Raw genomic sequence first — 17,606 nt, 5'->3', positions numbered from 1 at the left:
AAAAGCTGAATCTGTAAACGATTCAAAATATACTGTACGTGGGGCCGTGGAAAAGAAGATTCAATCATAGAAATATTAGCAATCTGAGCCTGTTCCTACAAATGCACACATCTCGTTCTATTCCCACTAAAAATGAATGAATGATGTTGGTCAGAGGGACCGTTGAACATCATATATGACTAAATGCGGTGTTGTGCCAGTATTTTCCACATTTGGATTTCTTAACCAGGCATTTGAGCTCTGGATTGTGTAATAATATTTCTGAACACATTTTGTGCCGCTATGAAACTATGAAATGACGATCAAAAGCTAAAAAATCTGGACATTTCATATGTATTATTGCGTTTCTTTTCTTTTTTTCTTTTTTTGTCCAAGGTTGCGTTAGCGAACAGCTGTAAACCTGACATTACTCTCTGACAAAGCAGAGTGGCTTCCCATGTACAGATCGAAGCAGTTGAGATTTTAACATTTCTCTGAGTTTTTAAATGGTTGAAATCGGTCCAAGGACGGCTGAGAAACATCCTGTTAAAGTCTTCAATCCGAGAACCAGGCTGTTTAGATGCATCCATCCATCCATTTTCTTCCACTTGTCCGTTTCCGGGTCATCACATTGCACCAGCCCCCTATGGCTCCTCCTGCAGGTGGTGGGTCCACGGGAGGACGGCCTCATGGTTCTAACCTTGCCTGTTGGTCTCTCATAAGGGGCTTCTGAACCGCTCTTTGTCTGACCCGTCACCTAGAACCTGTTTGCCCTGGGAGACCCTGCCAGGGACACGAAGCCTCCGACAACAGAGCTCCCAGGATCATTTGGGTTCTCAAACCCCTCCACCACGTTAAGGTGGCGGTTCCAGGAGGGGTGTTTAAATGCACACAAGATAAAAAGCGATGGATAACACGCGGTGTTTCAAAACGTGTCAACAATGTTGTTGTTGAAAATTGGCTTGAAACTGAGATATTTAGGCATTTGCCTCTTCCCATAACGTTAGTGTCCATCCAGAGAGGAGAGAGGACGAGAGAAGAGTTAATCAGAAAGGAGAGTGTTGCATGAAAACCCCGTTATCTCCAAATCTAGAAGAAAAAAACTGTGATTTTGATCAAACTCACCTCTGTTTAGCTTAGATTTCTCATGAACCGAGGCACGTATCAAACTGTTCTCACCTACAGAGAGCTTAGATTCTCACCTTTCAAACGAGCCCTAGTTTGTGTCCATAGCTATAACATAGAATACGCTGTGGTGCTACAAATATCGTGAAAAATGGTCTGGATTGTCGGAATTGTCAATACGACGGAAGTGCAGAGACAAGAAACACAGAGGCACAAATGGGCGGGGCAGAACAAGGCGAATATGCTAATTTGCATCTGACTTGAAATCTCCGAAGGTCAGCACGTTCATTCATGATTTCTAACGAGGCTTTGACCTGAGCTGAAAACATCCGGATCGTACATGATTTGCGATGTGGCACTGGTTGCCACGGATCCATTCGTTGTCCCCCTCTGGTCTCTCAGACACACTCTCACTCATTCTGGCCTATTGTACATGTTTTAGTGGTAGGGGAAACCAGAGCGCTTGGAGGAGCATGCAGGAGAACATGCAGACTCCACATCAGGACAGGGATCGAACCTGGGACCTTCTGGCTGTGAAGCGTGAACGCTAACTGCTGCGGCATTGAGCAAGCTAACGGCTAACAGTTGCCTTTTGTATCTGATTAGTTTTTGAATATTGAATTATCCCCTTGTTCCTCTTCTTAAGAAACATTAATTTTGACTTTCTGCTACCTGTACAAGCCTTGTTATTCTTACTTGAGTACATTTTGCAGCTTCTCTCCTCACCTTTGCACCACAAGTTATTTTTAAGCCATCATAGTCACATCAAGATTCTCTTTAAGATACTTTCTCCCCCTTAACATATGCACAAAAGCCTCTGACCCAGTTATCTTCCCACATCTCCGCTGTGTTGATGCAGGCTCTTTCCACTTCCTGTCTCACCCGTGCCACACGACCCTCATCTGCTCGGGACGTCCCTCTTCAGCCGGTGTATCGCCTCGTCGATCAGTGTCTGAGCGGAAAGCACCGCCATTTATAAACCCCAAACAGCGCTGATCCACGTCTCATAAACTTTCACGAGTGCCGTATCGTGATGTTCGATCTCGAAGCTTATTTTCCCGTCGCCTTTGCTTTTGAATTGGATTTTCTTTTAGATGAGAGAAGCAGCTGTGCGGAATCAGAGGCCAGGAGGAAATTACTGCCATTTACAATTATTCCTTTGCAAAACGGTGTCAAGGCAAGTGAAATGATGAAAGAATGGGCTTTAACAGGACCGAGAACAAGGACGTTTAATCAGTGGATTGAGAGAAATTGTTTTATTCGTGATTCAAAGGGTGAAAGGAAAATTATTTTAATTTGGGGTTGCTTTGACAAAATAATGTTGTATTCAGCTGTCTACCACAACCAGAGGTGCTCAAAATGTTTGATTTCATTACAACAGTAAAAGCACTTATACAACTGGTCAAACATCACTCTGAGTGTTTGCTATATAAAATATTAATAGTTAGGAACAGTGTTGCCACGCATTACTTGAAAAAGTAATGATTATTCCTTTAAAAAGTAGCTTTGTTACTTAGATTACTTGATTATAAAAGTCCCCTCCAATGCTCACTTTTTGGAAGTGGAACATTATGCTGCCGTAGATTCAGAAGAGTGATGTATTTCCATCTCTCTGTCATGGATGTGGAGTGAAGAAAATAAAAACCCAAAATGCAGGACTGCAACAAAACTAGTGACGTTTAATGGATTAAAACCAAAAATAACAAAATCCAGACATAACCAAAAACCGGGGCTGACATACACAATGACACGACAAAGGACAAGGGAAACACAGGGGTATAAATACAAGAGGAAACGGGGCACAGGTGAAACACATCAGGGCAGGGCAGGCAATAACGAGAGGAGTAAAGCAAAATCACAAGGACAGAACACATGTCAAAATAAAACACAGGACAAGACCAAACACAAGAAAACATGAACAAAAGACGAATCATGACACTCTCTCCTCTATTGACGTCTAAGTTTATGTCGTGAGTCATCATCAGGCTGAAAATGTGTGAAAAAAAGTATATACAGTGGGGAGGGGAAAAAAAGTATTTGGCCAAAATCCAATAGAAAGTCTATGGGAAACTGACCAAATACTTTTTTCCCCACTGTATTGTTCCTAAGGAAACTTACAGAATAGTAACTTACATACGTCACAACCAAACGCTAGCGAATGTCAGATCCAATCGTTTCAGAGGAGTTCACCCCTCCCATCTGACAACGGAGCTCAGTTGTGAAGATCCAGACCCTTGTACGAATGGAAATGAGTACTAGGGTCTGGTAAAACCAGGCTAATCTGATCCTGAACTGATGCATGTTTTGGCTCTCATCGCTTTAAAAACACAAGCAACTAAATTCCTGTTAATATGGACATGCTGTACCTCAATTCAATCGCTGAGTTAGTTTTAACCTCTGCAAAAGTATTTTTGATCGCTGTGAAAAAGGCCGCAGGGAGCTACAGTTTGCTAAATGCGTTTTGTACAAGTCGTAATGATGCGATCACTTGATGTGAGTTGTCTATGTTAATGCAACCAAAAAGCCCATCTTTACCCCAGGATATTTAGTGTAGAAAATTCCAGTAATTCTTGTTTAATGTTTTTCCATGACAGTTTATTAACACATTAAGTGTCAGAGACAAAAATAATAGTTTTAGCGTTTTGTGTTTATTTTTTTTATTTTTTTTACAAAACTAGACATTCTGATACACCTTATGTGTGATTTGGGAAGCTCTGAGATGAACAGAACTGAAATAAATGACGATTAAAACTTGTGAAAAGTCACATCTGGACATTTCATCTGAGCATTAGAGTCATTTATGGCGGTGCCACAGAATCAACACCGGCCTGCATCTGCGCATCGTCGTGACATCCAGCGCTTCTGTGGAGGCTACTGCATCTGTCCCCCCGGCCGCCTCTCACTCAGCCCCCAATCTGACTTCTACTGAGGCGCGAGCTGCTGGCCCGTCCTCCCAACTCAGCCCTGAGCCTGACCGCAGTGCGTAACGCCTGTTCCGTCCTTCAGCCCTCTGTCCATCAGTGTCATTATCCCAGGGGAAGGGGAAGTGACCTCACCAACAGCTGCTGTTCTTCATCTTCTTTAAAGTTATTGGTGGAGTGAGGCCAAATAAAAGTGCATGTCGCCCCCTACTGTATAGTGTCGTCAACAACAACAACAACAACAACAACAACAACAACAACAACAACAACAACAACAACAACAACAACAACAACAACAACAACAACAACAACAACAACAACAACAACAACAACAACAAAGACATTTAAGGAGAAAAAAAATCTTAGTGTTATTTTATTCCAACAGCTGTTTCATAAAGCTACAGCAGCAAATGATCCATGTGGATTAAGTTTCTACTAAATGAGCACAACTGCCTTCATTTAAACCATTTACTGAGGCGGCTCTTTAACACTGACATGTGACTGAGCTGTGGTCACGACAACATGGATTTAGTCACTTTTGTATTGTTTGGCTTGTGCAGAATCTTATTCCATATTTTTCTTATTAAATGTGCACCTGTCAATCAACAGTGGTTGCGCATGAATCACTCGAGGGTGGGGCCAAGGGGGGTGGGGGGATTTGGCGCAGTGGCTTATGGGATGGCACATGGCTCCTAATCCCCGGTTAGTTAGCACCAGAGGTCCCTATGCTAAAGTGACTATGATAGTTAGCATCAAGGCTCCTTTTTAACTAACTCCTGACAGATCGGAAGCTTCTTTTAATGGCGGACGCTAACCTCTTACCAATTTACTGGTTTCGGACGCAGCAGTAGCAGATGTAACACACATACGTACAGTATATAGCGCTTTTCTACCTTTATCATAGCGCTTTACAGTAAGTGTTTTGCCCAAGGACACAACGACAGTGTTCATTTGCGGGAGCTGGGATTTGAACCCACGACCTTCCGATCACACCTGCCCAACCGTCGCCCCGTCCTGTCATGTCATACTTACAAACAACTCCAAATCAAATTCTCTATTGCTGTAAAATGGAAACAAATGTGTAAATGTAATGTATCTCATTTATTTTTCTGTTTGGTTCACACTAGCCCCCAACTGAACCCAGCACATTTTCTCCAGTTTGGCTTTACCCAAAACTAAAAGGCTCAAATGGCGCATGTTTCATAAAACACGCGATATCTCCGTTTCAAGAAAAAAAAAACGACTGAGATTTTGATCAAAACTAGCCTCTGTTTGGCTTAGGATTTCTCAGATATATTATTAGGCTATTTAATAGGTAGCCTATGATTGATAACATCTCGTTTGCAAGAGAAGATCAGACTTTATTGATCTCACACTGGAGAAAAGAGGACCATTCACTTTTTATCTCACAGCGGCCACTTTTAAGAAAGTCTCTCAGTATCGGTTAATATCGGATATCGGCAGATAGAAGAAATGTATAAAAAGAAAGTAAAATGTGCAGAATAACGTACATAAAAAGCTACATGTATTTTATTTCACTTGAAGCTTTTCCAACTTACATACTTCATATTACTCAAACTACTCTTGAGAAGTCCCGTTACTTCAAAAAGTTACTCATGTACTTACAACCGTTCACAAATTAGCGTCTGCATTGCTACAACCGTTTACAGGCAGCTTGTCTTCAGAAATGGAAGCCTAAATGTAGAGATAACCGTATTGATGTTTGTTTGTGCTATGTGTTTTCTCCCAGAATGCAGTGCGGACTGTCAGCGCTGCACTGCTGACCTCCGCTCACCGGGGGGCAGCGTGTGTCTGTGGTGTCGGGCGCCCAGGACCTGGCTGTTGGGAGAGCGCTGCGTTTCCGAGTGTCCGGAGACGCACTTCGGTCGCCACGGAGCCTGCATCCGTGAGTCACAGTTTCTGCCAGTGATTCCATGTACTTTTTGTTTACTTTGTGGGCTACTGGACGATTCCACTATACAGTACGTGCATGTGAGTGACGTATAGTGTCTTTTTGGTGCAATGCCAGCGCGAAATCGTCCAGATTGAGGACAAATGGCTTAACAGATGCCTTAAATGAAACTAGTCACGCTCTTGGTAAGTTGATGTTTCTGCTGTGGAAGAGAGACAGGCTGCGGTGGCTTTGTCTCCCCCGCAGCCTGTCGCACTTAGACAGTAAACGTGCAGATACTCCGGCAGCAGAAACAGCTTTTTTTGTGATGATGTCCAGCAACAACAGCTCATTAAAATCTTGGCAAACGACAAGATGGAGGGTAGATGAGTATTAGTTTGGCTCTAGTTAGCAGGTGGTGTTTTTATTAGCTCATTTATCTGCTTTGGACCGCCATTATGGAAAGAGATCCGGGCCGGGGAATGTCTGGTGGCAACAGACAGTTGGGGCGGGGTTTTGCGAAAGGTCATTTGGGGTGTGTGATTGTTTAGGTTCTAAAGAGTGGAAACAGGAAGGTTACATTTAGTTAAATAATGACAATTTCTGTTAACATAAAATTTGTGCAGAGTGTGCTTACTTTGAAAAGTCCAGATAGATAGATAGATAGATAGATAGATAGATAGATAGATAGATAGATAGATAGATAGATAGATAGATAGATAGATAGATAGATAGATAGATAGATAGATAGATAGATAGATGCCCAGCAGTGGTGGTAAGGGGGCACCTATGAAGCCACTGAAATGAAGACGTTATTGTGCCTTCTTGATGATAGCCGTGGTGTTCTCTCTGGTGGTCCGTTTGTCTGACAGATGTATCCCCAGAAACGTGGCGCTTTCAAATAGGGCTGCTCGATTATTGAAAAAATACTAATCACGATTATTTTTGTCATAATTGAAATCACGATTATTCAAACGATTATTTGTTGCCTTTAAAAAAAGTCTTTATTTTATTTATATATGTATTAATTTTAAAAAAAATTGCTGAATATTTTCTGTTTTCTGAACAGTCATAAAAGTACAAATGATTTCAAGTTTGCCTCGATTAATGAGAGGTCTCTGTTTCACACCTGCCCCCTGCTGGCCAACCCTCACACCTGCGCAAGCAAACTGAGCAGCGCGGCCTGATGACATCATCACACAGCGCTGCTTGTTTTTATGTCAGGCAAAAGCATGAGACATGGCACGTGAAATGCGAAGGGGAAATAATCCCAGCGCCATGAAATAATGCAAGCCTGCTTTGCCAGAAAAAAATTAAAAAGAAACAATTTTTTGAAAAAACAAAAACACCTTTTTTTTCCGATTATGCTAATTTTGTAATCGTTTAGTGTAATAATCGAAATCGTAATCGAATTTCGATGAATTGCACAGCCCTACTTTCAAACCCTTTCCACCTCACAGTTGTTCATTGTGAGCGGAGGATGATGTTTTCTGGACCATCTGAAGTCGAAGTCTCCTTTGTATTGGTGGTGTTGAGGGCCAGATTGTGCTTCGTGGACCAGGCTCCGCACCGCTACCTCTTTCCTGTATGCCGACTCATCGTTGTTTGTAATGAGGCCGACAGCTGTGGTGTCATCTGCAAACTTAATGACATGGTTGTTGCTGTGAGTGGTAGTACAGTAATGAGTAAGCAGTGTGAACAATAACGGGCTCAGAACACACCCTTGAGGCGAGCCTGTGCTCACTGTCATTGCTTTGGATGTTGTGTTGCCAACTCTGACTGTCTGTCTCCTCTCCGTCAAAAAGTCCAGAATCCACCTGCAAACTCCCGACTCCAGACCCAGCAGTGCTTCTCCTCCTAACTGTCGAGGAAGGATGGTATTAAATGCTGAGCTTAAGTCGAGCAGCAGTATCCTGGCATATGTGTTCCTGCCCTCCAGATGTGACAGAAGCCGGTGGAGCAGAGTGGAGATGGCATCCTCTGTAGAGCGATTCTCTCTGTACGCAAACTGAGGCTGGTCCAGGTTTGCCGGGAGGCGTGATCGTATGTGCACCATAAGCAGACGCTCAAAACATTTCATGGCTATAGGGGTCAGGGCTACAGGACGATAGTCGTTCATTGAAGATGGATTCGGCTTCTTCTGGGACAATGGTGGAACTTTTTAGACAGGTGGAACACTAGCCTGGCTGAGAGACATATTAAAGATGTCTGCCAAAACATCCTTTAGTTGCTCAGCACAGCCTTTAAGCTCACAGCCTGGGATGTTGTCAGGTCCAGCAGCCTTTTGGGCATTGAGTTGAGCAAAGACCCTCTTTACACTGTCAGCTGTCAAATGCCGTGTCTGGTTGTCAATGTCAATGGGCTGCCCCTGAGTGTGAACTGTTTCATCACGGTTGACCTCAGACCGAGAAAAGAAGGTATTGAGGTTGTCAGGGAGAGAGGGATTATTATCGAGTGCCATAATTGTGGGCTTATGGCCACCTGAAACCCATGCCATACACGCCTTGTGTCCTTAGAGTCGGTGAATTCTTTTGACAGCTTTTCTTGGCGTCCCTGATGCCTTTCGCTACGCCATGTCGCGCTCTGGTGTACTCCTCAGTATCCCCAGATGTAAACGCAGTATTGAGATGCTGCAGCACAGAGCCCTTGTTCTATTTACCGCCTGTGAATGACGAGGAATACCAGGAGGCCGGTGTGTGTGAGTGAGCGGTTGGTTGGTTGTGGTCAGAGGGTACGTTAACGCAAATGTGAGCAACCCAGGGGGAAACTCCTATGCCACCAGCAGCTATGGAGTGAATTAAAATCCCCTTCCCTTGTGTGAAGTGCTTTTAGGTGCCTTGTGTCCTGTGAAAATAGCTACACAAATAAGATTCCCTTCAGTCTTTCTTGTTTCGTACGATCGGACCTGTTGCTTGATCCGGCTGGACTCTGACGGAGCATTTTGGGCGCATCTTCAGTGATGTTTCCGAGGCCGACCAGACCGAGGCCGACCAGACCGAGGCCAGTGCCCTCACAGCAACGCATGGATCTCCCCTTTTCAGAGACTTGATCCATAGTTTTGTGGAGGAGCAGCGGATCTGAAAGAGCCTTACCAAGACGAGGATGTGAGGTGGAATCCGGCTGTTCACACTGTGCTGCGAGCTGGATCACCGCAAGATTTGTTTGAATCCCAAGCGCTTGAATATTAATCTAATGCAGCTCCCACTAATTTGTCCAAGCCCGCGATCCCCGCTGATACACAAGTGTCAACCTCTCCCGTGATGTGAAGGAAGGGATCTAAAAGGAGTTGCAGCTGTGAACCGAGAGCTCCTTAAGTGTTTATGAAAAATGTTTCACTGATTAAAGTAACCTTTGTCAATGTAAAACCCAAAAAAAACATGAATATTCATAAATCTGCTAATCACTTTCAAGGAGCTAATCGTTTCATCCTAAAAAAAACACCTCAATTTATTTTCAATGTCCTCGTTTTTCTCTTTTCCCAGAATGCCACTCTTCCTGCGGGTCGTGCGGTGGGGCGGGGCCTCTCTCCTGCACTTCCTGTCCCGCCCCTTTGGTCCTTTTACGCTCGGGTCTCTGCGCCGCGTCCTGCGCCCGCGGGTTCTACCAGGACTCGAACCGGATCTGTCGAGGTGAGTCTGACAGAAACAAACCGACTACTTTTAAAAGCAAAATCAAAGCCTTAAAGTGATAGTCCGTAAGTTTGCAAAAGTGGGAAAGGTAGAGTAAATTGTAAAGTAAGCAATCAAATCCCTCCCCTCTTTAAACAGAAAGCTCTTCTTGGTTTGCAAAATGAGGAGAGCAGGAACAGAATTTTCAAAAGTAAACGATTAAGCTCCTCCCCCTCCCTCCTGATTGGACCTGACAGGCTGGTTCACAGGAAAAGCCAGTGTCATTGGTCAACGCGGGAGGATACTAGACTCTAATTAGTTGCTGAGATCCAGGAAGGAGGGACTTTACCAAAAAATTATATAAATATACAGTATTATCACTCACTTTACATCAAAATGCAAGACCATGGCGGTCAATTTTGTACATTTTATAACATTTGTAAAATGCTTCGACTTCCAGACTATCACTTTAAATGTCATTGAAAAATTTAATAATAATAATAATTAAAAATTTAATTAGACTTAAATTAGATTTATTGGAAAATTATGACATTGCTCAACAATTTACTGTATTAGTTGTTTGAAAATACTTAACTATGGCCTAAAACATATTTGTTGTTTTGTTCAATTCTCGTTCCTCTGTTTGATGAAATATTTTAAAATCTTAAGAAATGAAATCTGTTTGTGGCATTAAATGATAGTATATTTTAAAATGGCATTAAAAGCATTAAATATGAGTTGCTTCTGCCCTGAAATATGTTTTATTTCGTAGCGATTATTGTCTATTGTCACAACAGGGACTTTTCTTTCTTCCAAAATCCAAAATTCACCAACTAAATCATGGCTGCTCCTCATTTTGAGGCGCTGAACCTGGAGCAAGTGTATTTTTTGATCACTGATGGAAAACGTGGAGCCAGCAGCAGCATTCTAATGCTAGCGGCAACTAATCATTGTTGAAAATCAAAGTTACTATGACTGGTTCACGTAAAGTCACTGCTGATGTTTTTTATAATTTACAAATGTAGAAAACAATAATAATTTGTGATGCACAGTAATGAGCAGATCACTGTATGTTATTTATATGAATGTATCCTAAAGACTACATGACTCAGGCTTTAATGTATCCAGAAGCCTGAGTCATGTAGCCGAAGATAAGAAGAAAAGGTCAATGATCTTTGTTTAATGATTTTCTATATATGTACGTATACTATTCAACCTCTTAACTCCCACCTGAACATGTTTTCTCCAAATTCTCCAAATCTAAAAGCTTCTTCAAAACAGAGGCACAAAACGAGAAAAAAATGAGGATGTAAACGCAACAAAAAAAGCTAAAAAGTGACTAAAAAAAGCGACAAAAATGACAAAAACTCAACAAAAAAGTGACAAAAATCCAGCAGAAAAAATTACAAAAATCCAGCAGAAAAAATGACAAAAATCCAGCAGAAAAAAGACACAAATCCAGCAAAAAAAGACAAAAATCCAGCTGAAAAGTGACAGAAGAGCAGCAAAAAAGTAATAAAAAAGTGACAAAAACACATAAGGGAAATACAAAGTGACGACAATGGCATAGAGGAGAGAATGGATTTGGTTTTGGCGGGTGATAAGAGGTTAAAAAACAACTGATATGTAACATCTGGTTTGCTAGATAAGACTTTACTGATCTCACAAACTAAGAGAAGGACTATTCATTTTATCCCTCACAGCAACCACTCTCAAGAAAGTCTTGTGGTATCGGTTGGTATCGGATATAAACCCTCGGTATCGGAAGCAAAAAAGCTGGATCGATGCATCTCTAAAGAATACACGGACAGCGAATTTACTTCCATTTTAACCTTGTTTTGCTCCTGATTTTGTATTTTCTAAGCGTTATGTTTTTTTGTTGAAATGACTGAGTAAAATGTTTTTCCTTATCTCCATAAAACCAACCTAACTTTCCTTTGTTCTTTGAGCTCAGTGCGAGAATCCTCGCTGCCTCTTGTTTGTTGCTGATCCCGCTGCTGCTTCTGCGGAGATAACCTGACCTTTGACCCCCGTGTTCCTGTGCTTCTGCTGCAGAGTGCGACCCCCAGTGCCTCACGTGCACGGCCCCAGGAGCGTGCACGTCGTGTCGAGACCCGAACAAAGTGCTGCAGTTCGGAGAGTGCCAGTACGACAGCTGCGCGCACCAGTACTACCTCAACTCCACCACCAGGACGTGTCGAGGTACACTGCTCATGTTACTACTACTGCTACTACTACTACTACTACTACTACTACTACTACTACTACTACTACTACAATGCCGACTACTATTCTGCAAACAAACCATTACTACTTTCACCTAATCTTCTTGACTCCAGTGGTGTCACCAGGGGCGTAGCAAAGGCTGTCTTGGGCCTCCAAGCAAAAATTCCGAGGGGGGGCTTAGATAAATGTTATATTGAGGCTGCTATGACAATTGATGCATAGTAGACTACTTATATTTCCACACTTCCATCATAAAGCTTGTGCTGATCAGCGTCACGCTAGTTAGCGCTTGTGCTACACACGAACAAGCTCTTTGGTTCGATTCCCACCTGGACGGGGCCTTTCTGTGTGGAGTTTGCATGTTCTCCCCGTGTCTGCGTAGGTTTTCTCCGGGTCCTCTGGTTTCCCCTACCACTGAAAACATGTACAATAGGATGAATGAGAGCGTGTTTGAAGGTGTGAGTGTGGGACAACGCATGGAAATTAGCCCATGGCTACAATCCGGAGTGGCTTGTTCATTAACCTGCGCTGTACCTACCAAACAGACCAGTCGATCTATCAATATTGATGATTGTGCTCTCAGTGCATGATCCTGTGCTTGTAAAGAGCTTGTTGTTGACTTTAGGAGAAATCCAGAGTGCCCCAAACCGAGCTTTATCCACGGGGAAGAGGTGGAAAAGGTCGATTCTTTTAAGTACTTGGGGACTGTTTTTGATTCCTCTCTACGATTTGATAAAAACACAGAGCAAATTGTCAAACGTGGACAGCAGCGAGTTCACCTGATGAGGAAACTGAACTCTTTTAATGTATCAGCAAATATTTTAAGTCACTTTTATCATTCTTTTATTGAAAGTGTCTTAACCTTTTCTTTTATTTGCTGGTTTGATGGCCTGTCTGTTAAAAATAAGAACAGTCTGAACCACATTGTCAAAGTGTGTAGTAAGATTTCTGGTGTGCGTTTTGAAGACCTTGCCTCACTCTGTAAGAAAAGAGTCCTCCAAAAGACTCGATCGATTTTGGGTCAACACAACCATGTCTTGCGGTCGCACTTTACTCTGATGCCCTCCGGGAGGCGATATGTCGTCCCCCAGCAGAAAAGAAACCGCTACTCAAAATCCTTCATTCCGACTGCTGTCAGAAATTTAAATGACAACATCTAGGAAGGCGGTGTTTATCTTGTTCTTTTTCCCCTCATTTTAACTGGTCCCCCTGTGTCTTGATGCACTTTCAGTTCATGACGTCTGTATATGGTTGTATGTGTCTCCATTTACTGTTTTTATGACCAGAGAGCAGTGAACAGAATTGCCCAATGGGATGAATAAAGTTGTTTTGATTTGATTTGATTTGATTTAGTTATATTTAATTCACTTCTCTTACACCAGGTGTGCACTGCGCGATTTTAGCCGTCGGTGACGAACGATCACTCATCGTGGGGAAAATCTTCAGTCATAGCTGAAAATCTTAGCCTATAACTGCTACGGCAAAACTTTGATCATAGCTATGATTGTCTTTCCAAATAGCTCACGATTTTGCAATCCCCACATCCTGCCATGTGACATCTAAAAATCTTTTAAGACAAAAAAATCGCACCAGACACTTGAACAGAAGGGTCCTTTGACATGGTGTTAACAGCTACATAAGCACATTTCCAAACATGAATCTTTCAAAACATGCCCCTACTGGAACCGCCACCTTAACGTGGTGGGGGGGTTTGAGCGCCGGAATGATCCTGGGAGCTCTGTGGTCAGGGAGGGTCTCCCAGGGCTATCAGGTCCTAGATGACGGGTCAAAGAGCGGTTCAGAAGGCCCTTATGAGAGACCAACAGGCCCGGTTGGACTCGTGAGACCGACCCTCTGTGAACCCACCACCTGCAGGAGGAGCTACAGGTGCTGGTGTGATGTGATCTGGGAACTCAGAACTCACTGTCTGCCCCCCACAATGAACAAGTGGAAGAAGATGAATGGATGGAACAGTTCAAAAATAAATATAGGCAACATAAATGTAGCTAAATAAACAGAATATCATTATTTTATTTACTGTATTAAGCATTGTGGCGCAGTTTTCACTACATTATTTTGAATATTTTCTACAGTAAAAATGTAAGCACTCTCGGGCCCCCGGGTTGCCTCGGGGCCCTAAGCATAGTCTGTTTGTAGTAAGGGCCGGCCCTGGCTTTAGTATCAATACTGTAATTCAACAAACAGCTCTGTCTCCATGATTCAGACAAGGTGTGAGGCAGCTCTTAGAAACCAGTGAGTGAAATATGAGTCAAGGCCATCAGCGAAATGTATTTATTTCTTGGTTTATTTGTTTGGAACAGAGCGTGTTAATGAACACACACGGGACTCCAGATTGTAGCCCTGGGCCCCCACTCACACTCTCACTCAACCTGCCCTATTGTACATGTTTTTAGTGGTAGGAGACACCAGACTACTCAGAGGAAAGTTACAAAGACACAGAACATCCAGGAATTGAACCCAGGACACTGTAGATCTGGTTTATGAAATGGCAAAACTCACCATGGAGTTACAGAGTGAGAATAGAAAACTCAAAAAACAACACAATCTTTTCAATGGAAACCAGAGGCCAAACGCAGCGTGCACCGGGAGAGCGGACCACATCCTCCAGACACAAGTGAAGTCAGCGTGGGTTTGTTTCGGGTGACGGCGCCTCGTTGAATAATGGATCGTGAGCGCTTTGTCAAAGTTGCAGACAGTCCTCCTTCTCCACATGTTCCAAGTCACGGTAAAAACCTTTCCTTCAACACGTAAAAGGATAAACGCCCTTCAGTCGAGCGTAAACATGTTGCACGATTGAACCCAAAAAGAAAATCTTAGTTCAGAACCTGTTCACAACAACGGCCGGTAAAACTATTCTGATTCTGAGTGTCTATCTAGAAGATAATGTTGGAATTGCTGTTTGGAAGATATGCAGATTTACAATATTGAGCTTGTCTCCAATGTAAAGAAATGTGGGGGGAGTGTGGAACAAAATAGGGGGAAATGGGAAAGAAAATCGAGGACGAATTTAAAATGAATTGGGAAAAATAGGGAGAAAATTGGGGAAAAATAAGAAAAAAAAAATTGGGAGAAAATGAGTACAAAAAAAAGGCTGAAATTGGGAAAATTTGGGGGGGAAATTGAGGAAAGTTTGAAGAAAAAATGGTGGAAAAACAAGGGAAAAATTGGGAAAATTGGAAATACATTGAAAATTTGAAAAAATCGGGAGGAGAAATAGGGGAAAGTAAGGGGAAAATATATGCGGAAATTGGGGGAAAAATTAGGAAAAAATAAGGAAAAAATTATGGGGAAATAGGGAAAAATTGGGGGGGGGGGGGGGGGAATGGGAGAAAAATAGGGAAAATGAAATAAGTGGAAATAGGGGAAAATAGAAGAAAAATTGAGGGGGAAAAAAAGGAAAAAATGGAAAATATGGAGGGAAAACAGGGAAAAAATAGGCGAAACTGGGGAAAAATATAAGCAGAAATTGGGAAAATTGGGGAAAATTTGAGGGGAAAAATTGGGGGAAAATGAAAAAAAAAATATAGAGGAAAAAAAGGGAAAAAATAAGGAAAAACTGGGGAAAAATTGGGAAAAAATAGAGACAAAATTGGGAGACAAATAGGGGAAAATGTGGAAAGTATTTTTTTCGTCCCTTTCCTAGAGTCTGTTCGGGACACTTTTTGAGCGACAAAGCGTTGCAAATTTAGATTTGTTAGCACACGTTTGCATGCAAAAATTTTAAAATATGTTAAAATATCATCTCATCAGTGGGAGTCCCAAAAACTCCCACTGGCTTCGTTTGTTTACTTTACGATTTTGTTTTGTCTTTGGAGCGCAGGGGCACACTTAAATCAGGAAGCATTACCCCTTTTATCCTTCAGAACATGCAATTACGTTTTGGCAGTTTTAATTTGAAAACCACGGCCATATCGAGCAACATTACTAACTGCTCATTTCCTCGTTAGTAAACCCCCGTCTGTCGTGGTTTCCATTAGCGCTCCCCTCCCAGTCTGTTCCCACAGCATCAGCAGCGGGACGCCATATTAATAACCTGGATCTGCACTAAACTTCATGACAACCATAAATTACTGAGCCGCGGCTCCGCTCCCCGCATCGATCACACGCCGCGCCGGGGCAGGGTTTATGCAGATGTGTAAACTGAATATGTACGGGGAGAGAGGGAGGGCGGAGAGCCTGCTGTTTTCACTCCACAGAAACCATAAACATGTATTAGAACAATATAGAGCGGGATAATCAGCCGCTGATCAGGGGAGAGCCATAAACCGGGAATAAGCCGCTGCAGTGTACGGAAGAGCGGACGCTGGCGATTTCATTTAATAAGCTACAACATCACTGCGTTCGTAATGACCTGAAACTGCAGTAAAGTAAGGCCAAAGTGGAGAAAATGTGCTCGATTCAGGTGGAGGTTAAGTTAAGTCAAATGATTGCCTTAAGTGAGACGCTGCAGGTGAATAGGGATAATCACACACATGTTTGAATATAGACCTTGTAAGTGCTCCAGATATTAATAGAATGTGCCTTTGCTAGAGATACCACAGAGGTTTAAGCCACTCGGACCATAGCAAAGATAAAAAATCCCAGATCCCAGCTTATTTATTAAAGTTACACCGCGTAGAATTTCCCCCCAAAATTTAAAATTGAAATACAAGCTTTTATTTTATGACAGATATTTTCAGCATTGAAAAATACCTCAAGCAAACATGTGATTTTGCTGTGAGCGGCCTCAGCTCTCCTAAGACGTGACATGACTTTACCGGGAGTGGGTGCGCCTCCAGCTCGTTTCCATGGAGATGTCGACTAAAGTCAGCAGAATTTGAGATTTTAAACAGGTGAGGTTCCCATCCAAATCCATTCTTTGATTACTCACAGCCTTTTCTGTCGAGCTGGTCATTAGGAGCATGTTTTGTAATGATGGCAACAGTGTAGTCCAAAATGTTACGCAGTGTACCTTTAAGGAAATGACAGCAGGAGCAAAGCTGTATTGTACGGAGAGTCCAAACTGTTCTGAGGCCCATGACTTTACTTGACCAGCTGATTCAGGGCATGTGCTTGTTTATAACAGAGGAGCTCCCATTCCATGTGACCAAGGAGAAGTTCCATAAATGCCCGACAGAAAAGTGTCATCATTATTTTATCTACATGAAAAAGGACTGTTCTTCAATACAGTCGTTGATGACCCTTTTTACATGCAAGCACAGCTTTCATCAAAATATGATTTATAATCTATAATTGTTCCCAGATTAGGCATGGGTACCGTTTTTTCCCCGCGATACCACTACTTTAACGATACCTGCTTTTCGGTACCGGTGCCTTAACGGTACTTTTTTGGATAGCTTTGTTATCTTAATGAATTAAAATGTACAAAAAAATATTGGTCAGGAGAAAATCCTAGAACCGCACTTGTAGCTTCATTTTTTGAGCAGAATTCCCACTTAAGCAGTGATAAAAAGAGAGAAAGGACGTTCCTGAGCTCCTGAGCTGCAGAGACAGATCCACATCAGGCACCGTTTTCTTTCAGCTTTTCTAAACAGACTGCGCTGCTCGACACAGTGAAAACACTCAACACGTCAAAGATCTGTTACATAGTGAGAGCGCTCACTCTGCCACTAAAAATGTACCAAAACTGTTCCAAAAATGGTTAAGACAGAGTGAGCGCTCACTTTTTCCAGGAACAATCTTTGATCTCATCCTCCAGTGCTGCCATTTGGTGCAGTTGGAGTTTAGTACCAACAGCAGTAACTTCAGGCTCTGCGGGGCTTTCGCTAAAGGAAAAAGATGTGCTTCTTGTTGTCACTGCTTTTCTCTTTGTCTAAGAGCTCAAGTTTCTTATTC

At 42.5% G+C, this 17,606-nt stretch overlaps 1 protein-coding gene across 1 annotated transcript in view; it reads left to right on the top strand.

Moving 5' to 3' along the window:
• The window catches only part of fras1 (Fraser extracellular matrix complex subunit 1), a 421,086-nt gene that overhangs the window by 226,304 nt on the left and 177,176 nt on the right, over nucleotides 1-17,606 (top strand). The window contains exons 20-22 of the mRNA XM_079566634.1: nucleotides 5,776-5,931; nucleotides 9,399-9,545; nucleotides 11,580-11,726. Coding sequence (XP_079422760.1) covers nucleotides 5,776-5,931; nucleotides 9,399-9,545; nucleotides 11,580-11,726 — 450 coding nt within the window. The remainder of the gene's footprint in view (nucleotides 1-5,775; nucleotides 5,932-9,398; nucleotides 9,546-11,579; nucleotides 11,727-17,606) is intronic.

This window comes from Gobius niger (genome assembly GCF_951799975.1).
Source record: "Gobius niger genome assembly, chromosome: 1".
NCBI classification, from domain to species: Eukaryota; Metazoa; Chordata; class Actinopteri; order Gobiiformes; family Gobiidae; genus Gobius; species Gobius niger.
Note: the sequence above shows the minus strand (reverse complement) of the source record. Positions and strands in the feature narration are given on the sequence as shown.